The 15,407-nt window shown below is 42.5% G+C and overlaps 1 protein-coding gene across 2 annotated transcripts in view; it reads left to right on the plus strand.

Annotated features, from left to right (window-relative positions):
* Positions 1-15,407, plus strand: part of sbf2 (SET binding factor 2) — a 78,823-nt gene that overhangs the window by 28,488 nt on the left and 34,928 nt on the right. For both annotated transcript variants that reach the window (XM_076155630.1, XM_076155631.1), the window contains exons 4-15: positions 3,501-3,635; positions 3,740-3,850; positions 4,769-4,874; positions 9,427-9,559; positions 11,106-11,214; positions 11,610-11,723; positions 12,178-12,255; positions 12,392-12,505; positions 13,351-13,479; positions 13,658-13,756; positions 13,863-14,067; positions 14,310-14,419. In XM_076155630.1, the coding sequence (XP_076011745.1) occupies positions 3,501-3,635; positions 3,740-3,850; positions 4,769-4,874; positions 9,427-9,559; positions 11,106-11,214; positions 11,610-11,723; positions 12,178-12,255; positions 12,392-12,505; positions 13,351-13,479; positions 13,658-13,756; positions 13,863-14,067; positions 14,310-14,419 (1,443 nt within the window). The remainder of the gene's footprint in view (positions 1-3,500; positions 3,636-3,739; positions 3,851-4,768; positions 4,875-9,426; positions 9,560-11,105; positions 11,215-11,609; positions 11,724-12,177; positions 12,256-12,391; positions 12,506-13,350; positions 13,480-13,657; positions 13,757-13,862; positions 14,068-14,309; positions 14,420-15,407) is intronic.

Consider the following 15,407-nt stretch of genomic DNA (forward strand, 5'->3'; position numbering starts at 1 on the left):
CTTGATTGCAAATGATTTCAAAAGATTTCCACTTCTGCACTCTCAAAGTGTGTGTTGTGCTGTTTTGCGTGTGTTTGCTGTTCACACGCTGTAGTAGTGTAGTGTGAACCAGGCTTTACGTGGCCTTTCATGAATCCGGCGGGGGCAGAGTGATGGTTTCAGTTAAGAATCTCAGTCTCGTGTCTTTGCAGAAAACATAATTTGATGCACTCATGGATACACGTGTTGTGTTTTGATGTTTTGTGTTTTGATTACAGATTAGTTGTCACTATGCAAAGGTTTAAATTCTAGATTAGAGCCGATTTGTTTGGACAGATCATTTTTTAGACTTATGAAGGATCATGTTAATGTTGCTCATTGCCAAATTCTTGCTGAATGCCGAGCTAATTGTTTCACTGTGTTTGCGTTAGTCAGAGGCCTCAGACGACTCCTGTCACCCTGCTCGTCATGAGTTCACAGCTTTCTCTGTTGTAGGTGCTGGTCAGTCAAAAGTGCATTCAGTTGAAACCGTAAAAAACATTTTCCAGTGAATTTCTGTAAGTGGCACAGTATCTTTGTCGTTTCAAGCGGCTGCACTTGGATGTAATGAAGGACACTTATTGTTTTATTTTCCATGTTTCACAGGTATTGTTCTCTTGCGTGTTGTTGGCTATTTCCAAAAACTTCCGCTACTATTGCAATCACAGCCAATTTCATCAGGAAATGCATTTCTAGTTAAATGTAAGGCTTTAGGCACTCCAGTGCTGCCGAAGTAATGAACACACTGAGTGAAAACAGGATCCTTAGTATGCTTCAAACTCGAAACAGAGATTAAAGCTTATCTGTATTTCAATGCAGTTTCATTTGTGCTTACCTTCCTCCAACTTCACACTTTCTTATCCACCAACTTAAGGAACATTAGATTTTCCCTTTAAGAGTCAGACTGAAGTATGAAATAGTGCATCCTGTCCTCATTACTTCACTATTTGAGCTTGTTGTGTGGATCAAAGCACAATTACATAAACATTCCTCCACTCCACAAAGCACAAATGAGGTTCAGAGGCTTTGCTAAGGGGCCAAATTGCCACATCACATCCAAAATAGTTGAGTTAACTGTTGTGGGGGTCTCATTGGCGCTTTACTGAGAAGCTCAAGCTCATTGCTTGTGTCTGGGTGCTAAAGGTCCTCAGCTTTATGAACGTCTTGGAGGCTGCTGACCAGTGGATCATCCCGACTCTCAGACCTTCATCCTCCTTAGGCTATTTCCTGTCCTCCTCACACACTGGCCCAGTGACGGATGGAGGGAAGCGAGTCGTGTCTTCAATAACAGATTCAGACTCAATCATTGACCTTAATGATTATTTATCTGATGCTTTGTTTACTGGAATGTGAGGACTGGCAACGAGGCTACTAGTGAATGCCAGAAAGAACATATGCTGCACATGCATTTGTCACACAATCACAACTAGCAATTCTCTATGTAGCACGCATGTTTTGCAAACGAGGGTTAGTGCAGCTGCTGTGTCAGTTGTTGAACACAAAGCAGCCGAAATATTTACACTCGACTGAATCTGATTTTGTTTTGGTCGGTTCTTCTTGTTCATTTCAGTCACTTCTCTCCTGCACCTCATTTATTTTTCTGCAGCTTCTCACACACACACACACACGGCTCAGTCCCATAATTCCTGATGGAATCCAACTGTATGCAAAACCTGTGGTGGAATGAGGACCCAGGCTGTCACGGGCCTCAGCAATAAGAGAATCGCGTGCTCTTCTTTCACATGTGGTCCTTGTATTCCTCCATCTCTTGGCCACCAGGTTAAGGAATGATAATACAGATCATACCTCAAATATTTGTGTTCAGATTAACATTCTCAACATTTTTGATGATGTTCTTTTTCCTGTGCATATGATGTTCTTAATCTGGAACACTTGACCCCCTGGTGCTTAACATGCACACTAACATCATGTAGACACCATAATTAGATTGAACTAATTAGTCTACTCCAAGTGACTGAACAGATTTACTCAAGCATGCAAACATTTTTGAGTAAACTACCTCCTCATGTATTTCCTAAATGGATGATAATCCTTGAGGAATATTATTATTATTATAATGACTAAGTGTAACTGTGAACCTAATACAGGATTGTTTAGTATCACCATAAATGTGAGAGGAGGCTATATTTGGTCTGGTCTGCACCTCATTTTCCTGCAAAACAAACAGCGTCTGGCACTGAAGACCTTCTGAAATGCAATTGTGTTTTAATGATCTTTAACCTCTAAGCCAACATCCTTATCTACTCTATTGAAATCCGCGGAATTCAGACAGGCACTAGAGGAATGTATTTTCTCTAATAATTGAACCAAATCCTAAAAATAATGGTACGTTGGTACGGTAACCCCCCTCTGCCATCTGAATGGGATATTTTAGTCTCAGACTCCTTAGTCCTGAGATGCTGAGGCACTTATGGCATGTTTTCATTGTCTGGCGAAAGATAGCAGATTGTGATAAGGGCTTAAGTTAGGAATGAGCACTGAGCGGTGATGGGGATCAGGGATCCACTCTGGAGAGAATTAGAACCACATTGAGGCTGCTGATTTGCTTCTCCTGATGGATGATGCACCTTTGGGGGTACTAGATACCGCGTGAGGTTATAGCAACAATCGTCTTAGTTTGTCTTAAAATTTTCAGATTATAATACTTACGAGTTCTAAGTGGTGGCCGATCAGGACCAGCAAGGCCTTCTCTGCTAGCCGAGAGATTATAGGAATCACATAATAACATTATCATAATGTAATGTATACTTGCATTAATGCTATATTCTAACTAAACTAAATAATGATTCATCTAGCATCCCTGCTGCTGTGGCTCGTGAATGTCACTGATGTTTTGCGTTTTCTAGCTCGTATTGTGACCCCAGGAGGGAAACAAACTTTCATCCCCTAAAATCTTCTTGGCGTCCCTCTAAAGAAATCCTTTAATATAATCTTTTTATCTTTGCAGGCTTGATTTTTATGAATCTCGTGGCAGTTTTTGGATGTCTGCTTTGCTCTGTAAATGGTTTCAGTATGATGAATTGGGAAACATTGCGGCAGGAGGTGTTTGCACAACTGTCTCACTCTCTGTCTTTCGAGAGATAAAGGAAGATTGTTTTATGAGCTATTTTGGCGGCGTGAACTGATATTTTTCTATACATGTCTTCAATCCATCAAATGATCTATACACTGTTGTAATGTTCTCAGCAATGTCTTTATTTATTTGTTTCATAACAAGAATCCTTTAACATTGTCCCATAGAATGTAACGTATTCTATTTAATGTATATAATGCTATAATGCTTCTAGCACAAGCTAATAATAGATAGACAACAACATAATTGTATTTAAGGCAATAACATTTTCAAAAAGTGAAGTGGTCTGAATATTTTCTGAAGCCGTTTAAAAAGACCTAATAGCAGGGGAGCCAATACTGAGCCCTGTGGTATGCCTGTTCCAACGTAGCTGCTTTGAATTTTTCAGGTATCAAAGAATATGGAGGCAGATGAAGATGAAGATGAAGAAGCTGAGGAAGATAGCCTGATCCAGCCAGCTCAAGTGTTTGCACCAAAAAGCCTCATTCTCGTCTCCAGGCTAGATTTTCCTGAAATATTCCGGGTAATGATGCATGACTTGGGGGATACATTCCTCTCAACCTGTAATCTTGATGACCCTGCACGGATCATATGTTTGACATTGTGTTTGTCATGTTCTCCTGCCAGGGCTGCTTGGGTCTAATCTACACAGTGTACATAGACAGCCTGAGTTTCCCTTTAGAGGTTCTGGTGGCCAATCTCTTCACATTCCTGGTTCCGGTCGCTGGTGGATCCCAGGTACGTCTTTGCCAGCATTCCTTTCCCTCACACAGGAGGATCCAGAGCAGACTAGTGGCTGGAGTATGTGAATCTACCTGCTGTAAGGCCGTCAATATTTGTGAAAGTCATGGTTATGTCTCTGGAAATGATTTATGTGTCTTCTCTAGCTGATGGTGCCAGAGATTGTTGTCTAGCCAAAGGCAGACATTTTCTAATTACATACTCTTCATGTTTCCATAGAATTTGTAGTCTGTTACTTGGAGCTAAATACCTCAGACTAGGTGGGGAGGGGGTTCAAAGTGTGTTGCACTATTGATTATGTTCAAGGTGATCAAAACATATCATTTTTTAGTGTCTTTTCTGATTCATATTAACCCTGTAAAACACTACAGTTCATGTTTTCCACTGTTATGAAGAACATCCTTCATCACTAATGAGACAGAAGTCATATTAGGTTCTAAATGTGGGCTAATGTGCTCCAAAATGAAAAAAACCTGGCCTCCAGGTCAGTATTCTGGCTGTTCCTCAGCAAGATGCCTCAGTGCCTTTGGGCTTCACTTCAGCCTCATTTGTCTCTGCGACACCTACAGTAGTTAAACCTACAGGTATGTCAGGAATCATCTGAATGAGACCTAATGTCCCTCTGTTCTGCATCCTGAAGGCATCATCAGAAACACCTGGTTGGTCAGAAAGCCAGCCTGTTGTATCATGTTACACAATGAAAATGTGTTTTTCAATCCGATTGGATCTTTTAATATTGCTTTGACTCTGCTGCACTGGACAGCACGTCTTCTCCATCTATTCACACCAAACTTGGCAGTAAATGTGAATGTTTGACAGTTGGAATGCGGCTTGTATCCAGGCTGGAGATGGAGTCCATGTCTGTCTGAAGTTGTCTCCCCTTTGACCTTTTCCTCTCCTGTTGTTCTTTTGCAGAAGCTGTTCAGCCTGGGAGCAGGAGACCGACAGCTCATCCAGACGCCCCTGAATGACACACTACCTGTGACGTCCAAAAGTGTGGCCCTGCTCTTCCAGCAGCTCGGTAAGTCGAAGCAACTACGCACATTAAGAAACATCAATCAACTGGTGGTGGCGCTAAAACATCAGCGCTAAAAAACTGTTCAATGTCATCGTTTTCTTGAAGAAAAAATGGCCCCAATAAAATAGATGATATCTGAGCCAGGCTGGCACAGCGGGGAGAGAAGTCCGAGTCAGGGAGGAATTAGCTGAGCCACGATGAGCTGTTAGTTGTTGTTAGTGACTGTACTAGTGTATCACCGCTTGTTTCATGATGTCGGCCTATTCGTTTGCTCAGTTACCAGATGACCAATAGCTTCTTGCTGCAGGTTGTCACGTCCACACACACGCACACACCTGATACGGGTTATAACCCCTCTTCCAGTCTGGTTGGTACTTGTAATCTGAAAGTGGACGTGTGTCAGAATATTCTTTGTGATCATTTTGTTGGCATCGTCATTGTTTGTTTAATTAAGCAGCTTTAATTTGTGTGACATTTTAATTCCGACAATCCTGTATTTATTTTTAGTCAAACAGACATTTTTAAGACGCTTTACTCCGCTTTGCAAATCACATGTTGCTAAACGTCTATAGCACCTTTACAAACAGCCCTTAAGCGTGCGGCTAAATGCTGCTCTAGCTGTGTCTGAAACGAGATTTGATGCGGTTTGCTGACTTCACGTTGCTGTGCTTGCACAACAGAGAATATTTGAAAAGATTTGTCCTGGTAAAACGAGATACAATGTGAGTGATTCACCATGAGTTTAATCATAAGTAGATTTGGTTAAGTTTGTTTTCATTCACTCTCACATATGAAAGGTGCCTTTATTCCCCATATTAAGAGATTTATTTGTTAGTTCAGCAGAATTAGCCTGTTTAAACCTATTAATCAAGAGTTGGTGCCTTATAGTTCTTCATTGGGTAAACACACGTGATGGAAATGTGGGATATAGCCAATCAGGTGTGTGTATAATAGGGAATGATGGAGATGTGCAGAGCGTTGGTATGTGAGAACCAGGATTGGTGTCCACTGATTTAAATTTTTCACCGTTTGTGTCCTGCTCTCCTACATCTGTGATCTGTATCTTAGTCCGTTTCACCTGAAACCTGTTTTGTAATGGAAAATGGTGCTTATTTAGCCACAGTTGATTGGAAGAATGTGCCTCCAAACAGAGAGGATTTTATTTCCCGACTTCCTTAACACCATCCGCTGTTTGTTTGGACAGAGCGCTGTGCGTGCACGTGGGGGGTACTTACTCCACACACACACACACACACACACACACACACACACACACACACACACACACACACACACACACACACACACATGAACACTGTCATGTGTGAGCCAATCTGGATACACAAGAACTAAACAAATGGCCTGGATCTTGACAGAGGACTCGACCGAGGCCAGCATCACTCCTCACAAACCTGTTTTCATTAAGCAGTGGAGAATTCCTGCACTTCATGTGATGCAAAGATACTTCAAATAACGTGTGTCACTAGTGTCCATGTAGTCCAGTAAGTGATTGGGTTGAAATAAAATCTATTTTTGTTACAGATCATCTGAGCTCAGAGTTTCAAATATTTAACTCTGCAAACTTAGAAGTGCTCACTGAATAAAAGCTCAAACTGATTTCTCCACTGGAGGTTTGTGCTCATCCTGCTTGTACTAACACTGTGAAGCTGCTCTTCTTTTACACTTCAGGTATATCAAGGATATTTAGTGGCCCAGAGGATTTACAAAATATAAATAAGTTAATAAATATTGTGTAGCCTTTATAGATTCCTGCAGGATGTTGTGATTGTGTGTGAAGCCCTCGTGACAAAGTGCATGTTGGAGTTTGGGGTGAATCAACATTCAGGTCTTAGAAGCTAGTTCCTCTTTATGCTAATGATGCAGCACACGTGTTGCTGGATGGCTGATGAGCTGCACGTAAGCACGTAGTTCAAGGAGTAACAAGTAGTAACAAGTAGTAACAAGTGTATCGTATTAGGTCATCCTTATGTCCTTATAAGGACTGTGAGTAACCATATAGGCGAGCAGCGTGTGGTGCCGCATGCACAGGTCACCTCAGTCAACAGAGTGGAATGTGTGTTAGACATGTCACACAGCAGAGGAAGTCCAGCCCCCGGTGGAGACACGGGGCCGCTCATCAACAACCCTGCTGTTTGTTTGCTGCCTTTGTCTCTGTTGTCCGTGGTTGTTGCTGTTCCTTTTTATTTCAGGATCCGAATTGTGTCGCTGTTTCCATAAGATAAGCAAACACCTGAAGGCCAATAAAATCTCTAAGTTTAGATTAAACAGCCTGAGGTGTGACTAGGAAACTGCCGTCAGAGAGTCAGAAGGTGGAAGGAGGCAGGGGGGTTTGATAGGATTGTGCTCATATAAAGCTTTTGGAACTTAACTCAGTCAGTGTAAAGTGGTTTGATTACATTTACTGCCGGCTGCTGCATTTCATTCGAGCTGCATGTGAGATAGAGACGACCGACTGACCAATTCCTGTCTGGCGTAGGTTACAATAATCGAAAACACCATGTGAGAGAGCTGGAGGCTATCATGATTATTACTAAAAGATTTTGTTGATCCTCTTGTCGAGTTTCCTGTTTACGGCTGCAGCGCAGGACTCAGCAACCAAGCATTCAGACTCAGCGCCCCCAGCGGTGCGGACATGTCTGCCTGGGTTCCTTTATCTTTATCACTTCAACGTGTGATGAATTGTTCCGTCAGTCGCTTGATGGAAAACAATAACAGGAACTGTAAACTTAGAATTCTTCCTGATTGTCACATTGGTATTTGAAATATTATTTATATACTGTATGAGATGTGTAATTTCCTTTGTTTTTCCCGTAGGTTTAACATCGACTGCGTCATTTGTTTGTGGAAATGTTTTTCTTGTTTGGCGACCTCAGAGTCGGATGCAGACGTGCAATTTTTCAACACAATTCAAGAACAACCCAAATATGTATCATAGGAAATGCCTTAATAACATAAATTGCCTTTTCACACATGGCTTCCACATCTTCCTGATCTAGCTCAGCGTAGTGTTTCTGGCTGCATGCAGTATTTGCCAAACTGAATGAATGAATGTCCCAAAGCTCTCCTACTGAAGAAACAACTGTCAGATTACACAGTGTAAATAAATCTTCAGTCACAAACGTACTGATGTGAGACTTGACATCAAACAAACTTGACTCAGCAGTGTGTTGCAGCTTTATTTGGACTTGCCTGGTAAACCCATAAAGCTTTAGTACCTTCTCCAAACTAAACCAAACCAAATACAAATCCTCTATGTTTAATAAGCCAATCGAGAGTTGAGACACAGTAACATAGGAGAGGAAATTACCAGACACAAAGTGCAAAATTGGAACTGCTTCTACATTTTTGCTCCTAAAAACTCAAATAAGGGGGCAAAAAATGTGAATGAATCGGTAATAAAACACAGCTTAGACAGGTAAGGTATCTTCTTTCCAGTTATGACTCTGATGTTTGCCAGCTACGCAAAAAATATTTTGTTCCTTTTGGAAGCAGGCCGTGAAAAAGACCATAATGATGAACAGACAAAGTGTGGTAGCAGCAACATTCGACCTGCAGTGTTAAATGAGTGAGTTACACAACAATAGAAAACAGGAAATGTTACTGGCCGGAGTTTGAAGTCGCTAAAGGATAAATGTTCCTTGGAGGAAGACGCAGCGGTAACTGTGGAGTCAGCGATAAACATGTGGGTCCACCAGAGAGTCACATGTCAAACCACACGGTCAAAGATCTGCAGCAGCTTCTTCTCTGGTTGAGAGATGTTTCACAAGTGCAGCGAGGACAGAGAAAGAAGGATTTCCCTCCCTGGTCGATGGGTGAATACACTTCACGAGGTTTAAACCCGTGATCTTCCCACATGAAAAACAAATGGGAAGGAAAAGCCCAAAACTCTGGGAACTTACATTACATTACATTACGACCATTTAGCAGACGCTTTTATCCAAAGCGACTTACATAAGTGTGTTCAACAAAGGTAGATAAAAGAACTTCAGGTCACAAGAAATCGTAAGCACATTTCCTTCCTAAACCAACAGCTAAGAGCATAACTAGAGCTAGAGTAGAAGTGCAATAAGTTAGGTACTATGATGAATGAGAAAAAAAAGGACAGATTAGAAATGAAAGATTAGAAAACAAGAGCATCAGAAGAGCTAGGACAGAGTAGGTGATGTCCTAAGAGGGAGGATCCGGGTAGTGTTTCTTGAACTTCTGACTAAGAGTTTAACTTAAGGTGGAGAATGAGACAGACGTATGAATACAAACCCTTTACAGTGACACTAGGGCTCGAAACTCAGAGTTAACTTGATCCTTACTTACTTGTGACTTGCAAAACAATGCGTTGGTCCCACCTGTGATAATGAGACAGTGAGGGAGCAGCACCCTGAGGAGACAGTGGGCTGGTCCAAGTCATTATTAGTAACACAGTTTCTTGTTATCGGAGTGAATCAGCAGATTATAAGAACATTGTTTGTTCTCATAAATCTCTTAAATATTTCCTCATTGATTCCATCCTCTCTTACTCTGTTGTTTCCCTTTCCAGGAATCCACAATGTCCTAAGCCTGTTCTGTGCCCTTCTGACGGAACATAAGGTTCTATTCCACTCCACCAGTTATCAGAGGCTTGGTGAGGCGTGTCGCGCCCTGGAGGCCCTCATGTTCCCTCTCAGATACAGGTACATTAAACACATCTCTGACTGAGCTGAACCCTTTACACATTAATCAGGATTTTGATTGTGCAGGATTTTCTTTCCCACGCTTTATTGTGTGTAAATATCTTCAGAAAGAGACGAAACTTTGTCCTTAATCCGTCTCAATTTATTGTAGATATGTGGAAGGAAATATTGTGATATTCAATTCATCGTGGTGAGCATTTGTCCTGGATAAGCACATGCTGTTGCCTCTTACTTATATGTGTTACTCTTGTGTGTCTGTTGTGTCTTTGCTCATATCTTATCACACATATCTGGGTTTTGATCATTTGCCCTCAAACGCTTCTAGTGCCAAGTCATTTCAGGTTCTCAGCGTTTAAGTCAAAGAGTCTCCTTTTACAACATTAGAAGTACGGAAGAGGATTAGGGCCATAATGGAAACATATAATAATAGTTCTGAGACTAAAGTCAGTGAAAAGTTATTTACATCAGATGATATCATTTTGAAAGCGGGCTCTTTTTTTCACACTTTCTTTCAGTAACAGGGCAATACTTGGGATTTTAAGTTTAGTAATATATGTGTCACACTGCAGAAAGCTTCCCTTTTTTCAAAGTCGCCCTAGTCTTCTTCGTTAAAGGAAGTGTTGGAATATAACAAATAATGTCAATCATATATAGGTAAATGCAGTAACTAAGATTAATTTAATTTAACCAAATGGCTGGCTCCAGTCTGGTGGTGGAGCAACAAAGCTTCTCTCTCCAGGAGGGCTTTATAACGCATATCTGTCAACAGGTGAAGATGGCACTGAATCACCTTATCAAAAGCAACAGCGTCATAGCAGGAGGGAGAAAGTGCCACTCAGTCTGGGGGCACTTACAATAGATCAAAGAAGGTTGTAGAAGGACAGTTACATAGTAATTTGTATGCATTTCACCCCCCATCTACTAATTCTCAGTTCAAATCTTAAGTGCCGCCTCTTTGGAAGTGGATTCACCAATCGATTACAGTTAAACAACATTGTCATCAATGAATTATAATGCTATGGGAACGCCCCACTAATCACGATATAGGCGAAATGTCCAGAGAATTCGGGGTTCTCTTCCTCCATCGCATGCAGGAGAAGGTTCCCAGCAGCTGTCCATCGTTACTACAATAAACTCATCTGAAGACTTCAGTTCATCTTTTCCTCCTGATTCACCACCAACTCAAAGAACGCGCAGAAGAACATTAGATCGATTCTTCAATAGAAGTGAAATCAATTTGGATGTTTTATTCACCCTTGTATCGTCGCTGTAATCCACACAGTCACTCGTCTCACTTCCCTACTTTCCCAGTTACTGGTTTAGCTCACGTTTGTCTGCTGGACTAAACTCACTTGAGTCGTCCTCACAGACGAATGTAGCTTTAATAACAAGTCAATTCAATTCATTCCTACTGCATACTATTTTTGGTAGCTGTCTTTACTGCCTATTACTCACATCTCAGTTTCGTTGTAACAAACACTTGATCTGTGGTGATTCTTTTTAAAGCCCTCAGCTTCCTTCTCATTCTTGCTCTGCCTGATTCCAGTTACCCGTACATCCCTATTCTGCCGTCCCGTCTCCTGGAGGTGCTGAGCTCACCGACGCCCTTCATCATCGGCGTTCACTCCATGTTTCAGACCGAAATCCAGGATCTGGTGAGTTCAGATGTGTTACAGGCATGGACCATCATCAATCACATGCTTGTAGAGCACTGAGATCATAAACACATTTGAATCATTAACAAATATTGGAGTTTCTACATGTGTATTTCTATATCTGCAATAGTGCATTGTGTCCTTTCAGACTCCCTTTTATTGAGTAGGGGAACTTTGATTGGCCTTCATAAGCACTCCAGTTTCAGGAAGTTTTCACACATGTAGATTAGGTAATACAGCCTTTCACCAGATGTTTATTTAGCTGGTTTCGGTTGAATCTCATCAGGCGTATGTGTCGTTCCTCACAGTCCTTCCCGTCTCCCCCGCACCCCAACTCCCACTCCCAGCTGCAATCAGACCTGCTAACAGTCAGTGTTTTATGTGTTTTTTACCAGTTGGATGTCATAATTGCTGACCTGGATGGAGGAACAATAAAGATTCCTGAGTGCATCCACTTGTCTTTGCTCCCTGAACCTCTGTTACACCAAACACAGACTGCTCTGTCCGTGGTAAGCGTACACACACACACACACACACACACACACACACACACACACACACACACACACACACACACACACACACACACACACACACACACACACACACACACACACACACACACACCAGACTTTTGACATGGTTCATACTTGCTCACAGAGCTCCGACTCAAAGCCTGCCGACATGCAGCACCTGTACATGCACATTAAAACTTTGATTCAACTCTAATTAAGGAAGTTGATCGAGGCAGCGGGCTCTCCTGACATTACTTAAACCCCATAATTACATTGAAATCAAAGTCATCCTACGTAATCGGAGAGCTATTTAACTGCTGCACATTTACGTTCATCATCATCACCTTCATCCTAAGACGCTGCTCTGATTAAAGCATCTGCTTCACAGTTGCATTTTAATGAATGTGAAATGAAATAAATCAACTACAGATCAAATGTTCTCCCTAAGGTTTTGCACCCGGACCTGGAGATAGCAGACAATGCGTTCCCTCCGCCACGCACGGCACCCTCCAACCTCAAACTGTTGGTAAGTTGGCATCGTTTAGTGCACCCATGATCCTCAGGGTGCCTTCCTCCCATGTGAGAAGGGAAGACACATGGAAAAGTCCAAATATATGAAGGAGCTTCTTTCTGAGTGTGTGTGTATGTGTGTGTGGTTGCAGGATAAGGAGGTGCGGGCTGTCTTCCTCAGGCTCTTTGCACAGCTCTTCCAGGGCTACAGGTCTTGCCTGCAGCTCATCCGCATCCATTCTGAACCTGTTATTCACTTTCACAAGGTAAGATCAACACATCATGTAGTTTCATGCACTTTGTGAACTATTTGAAAGTTGCACAAACATTCAATTCCAGTATGCGACTCTAAATTAAATGCCCTCAGCAATCGCGTCATTGCTGTGTAACACAATGTTCCGTTAATGTGCCAAGAAGCTTTTAGTTGTGGTGTCCAGCAGGAGGGGTGGAATTACATGCAGGGACCTGATAGATGAACTGTCACGGGCGTGTGTGTGTGTTAGTGAGTGCGTGTGCGCATGAGTGGGTGTGTGTGCGTGTATGCCTAAGTGTGTCTGTGTGTGTGTGTATTTACATGCTTTTTAAAAGTGTGGTAGCGGCTGCATGACTGTTCCATGATGCGATCCTCTTGTTTATCCTAATTTCGGACACAGGCCTCTAACCTTGGGTGAGGCCGGCCATGAGCCATATGAAACGTATTAGGTTTACATTTTTGTTTGTGCCAAGATTTTGTTTGTTCATGTCTGTGGTGTCTCTGTGGCAACCCCCCAGCACATCACCCCCCAAAGTACCCCACATGATTCAGATTATACACAAACACTCTCCAGTGTGTTTTAACTCTTCTATCCACAGTTATGAGAATTGTAAATCAAATTCATTTTGCTTTCATCGTTTATAAGTTGAAGGATTTATAACTTGATTCATGATCCTTTGTATCAGATGGTGGTCTCGGGGCCCCCGTTATGTAATTTTGAAGTTTTTAATCACATTCTTGTGCCTGGTCTGTGATGATGATGTGTGTGTTTCAGTGTACAGTAGACCCACATTGCTTCCATCTGTGTGGGATTGTCTCCATTCTAATTGTGTGTCTGTAACCTCTGACATGATCCAGACTGCCTTCCTGGGCCAGCGGGGCCTCATCGAGAATGATTTCCTCACCAAGGTTCTGGATGGCATGGCCTTCGCTGGCTTCGTCTCAGAGAGAGGTCCACCTTACCGAGCCTGCGATCTCTTTGACGAGGTAAAGTGACAAAATGAATAATAGACTTATTTGTGTTTCCATCTCTTACTCTATTTAGAAAATGTTAAACGTGTTTACCAGATTTGTCTTGTGTTTATGAAGTATACTGGGGCCTGACTTTGTTCTCTGTCTGTGTGTGTGTGTGTGTGTGTGTGTGTGTGTGTGTGTGTGCGTGCAGCTTGTAGCCTTAGATTTTGACACCTTTAAGGAAGAAGAGGTCAACCCTGCCAAGCTGCAGAAGCACATCAGGGAACTCTCCGAGCAGCTCTACAAAAACGTACGGACAAGCCGGCTCTGCTGTCATGCTGTTGTGTTGAACCACACAGTTGTTCTCACTCCAACATTCTTTGGATTTGTTTTTTCGTCTACATCTTGGAATCTAGGAGAACCCGAACCCCCACATGGCTTTCCAGAAAGTGCCTCGGCCGTCGGAGGGATCCCACCTGCGGGTGCACCAGGTGCCCTTCCCCTGGCTGGATGGGGAGAAGGTGGAGCTGCTGGTGCTGGAGGGAGCAGCTAAGCACGCCTGCACTCCTATACCCGCACGGACCGAGAAGAAGTGTGTCGTGCCTGCTGGACCACCTGTTGGTACGACCCATCACAGGAGAATTACATAGACACTATTTCTATCTTGTAAATGTTTCTATTTCTTTCAGACGCTTTTTAAACTACATTATATAGTTTCTGTTCATATTTACCTCCATCTTATTTTATTAATTATTTTCCTTCTATTTTATGTATTTTCTATGTTCTATGTCTGTCTATAGTAGGAATTTCGCCAGCTGTTGCATTGATTCCTTATCCTGGTTGTGTTATTCTCTCCTGTCCAGTCTCGCTTATGGGTAAGAGCGGCTCCGTGTTTAACAGCGCTCGTCGGCTGGAGGTGGTGAGGAGCTGCATCTCCTTCATATTCGACAACAAGACCCTGGAGACTGAAAAGGTGATGCACATTCTTTCCTCAGGAGAGCTAATCAGCCTGTAGATAGTCTCATTAGCTGAGGGCATGCGGTCATCCGTGCAGGCCGGGCTGGAGCTGCAGATCTCCCCTCACCTTCATCATCCTAATATCTCCCAGCTGGCAAACTGGCACTCGGGACAGAATGAGAAACGGCCTGTAATCAAACACTGACTGAGTCCATGTTGTTATCTTGCTTACCTACCGCAAGGCAACATTATTATTGTTTTCACATTGAGGTTAATGTGTTCCTGTTCCTTGTGTTTCTCTCTGAGAGCAGCCACACTGAAAAACACACTTGTGTTCACATTTCCCTGTGTTGTGGCCCCCCGTATGGGAGCACATTGTGGAACATCCGGCCTAGAATGTATCCAATGTGTTAGAAATGGGATGGAAGCCAGTTCCTTTATGCATCCCACTGGCTTAATATAGGCGTTATATAATCCAGCCTGTATCTCTGTGCAAATACAAGAATGTGTAGCATGTGTCCTCTCGACCCCCCTGTGAGCCTGTAAATCCTGCTGCTATACCTGAGGGTCAGTGTGAAGACCATTAGCCATACGGCAGATTGGACCAACTGCACTGATGTGGTGTGTAGCTGGGGAGGTGGAATGGGAATACAGAGTGGGAGTCTGTATTCTTCATCAAGATTGATTTTTTGATTTTTATTAGATTTAAATAGTTTCTCATCTGTACAATTGGAAAAGGGGACCTCTCTCTCTCTCTCTCTCTCTCTCCCCTCTAGCTCTCTATAATTAACAGATCGAACCAATCATTACTTGCAGGTGCTTCCAGGTTTGTCTAATGGTTCTACTCCAACGCGTTCCAGCATAAAAGTATCGGATTCAGAAAGCTGTCATGAGCCCAATTGAAAAAAAAAACAGTTCCAGACCTCAACTGGCTCATTTCTTTGTAATTATGTCACTGGAAAAGTGTTAATATGCCCCAATATCCGGGCTTATCCAGGATGAAC

The sequence above is a fragment of the Genypterus blacodes genome, unplaced genomic scaffold (assembly GCF_046128005.1).
Source record: "Genypterus blacodes isolate CSIRO-AG114 ecotype Tasmania unplaced genomic scaffold, CSIRO-AGI_Gbla_v1 ptg000067l_1, whole genome shotgun sequence".
Classification (NCBI taxonomy): Eukaryota; Metazoa; Chordata; class Actinopteri; order Ophidiiformes; family Ophidiidae; genus Genypterus; species Genypterus blacodes.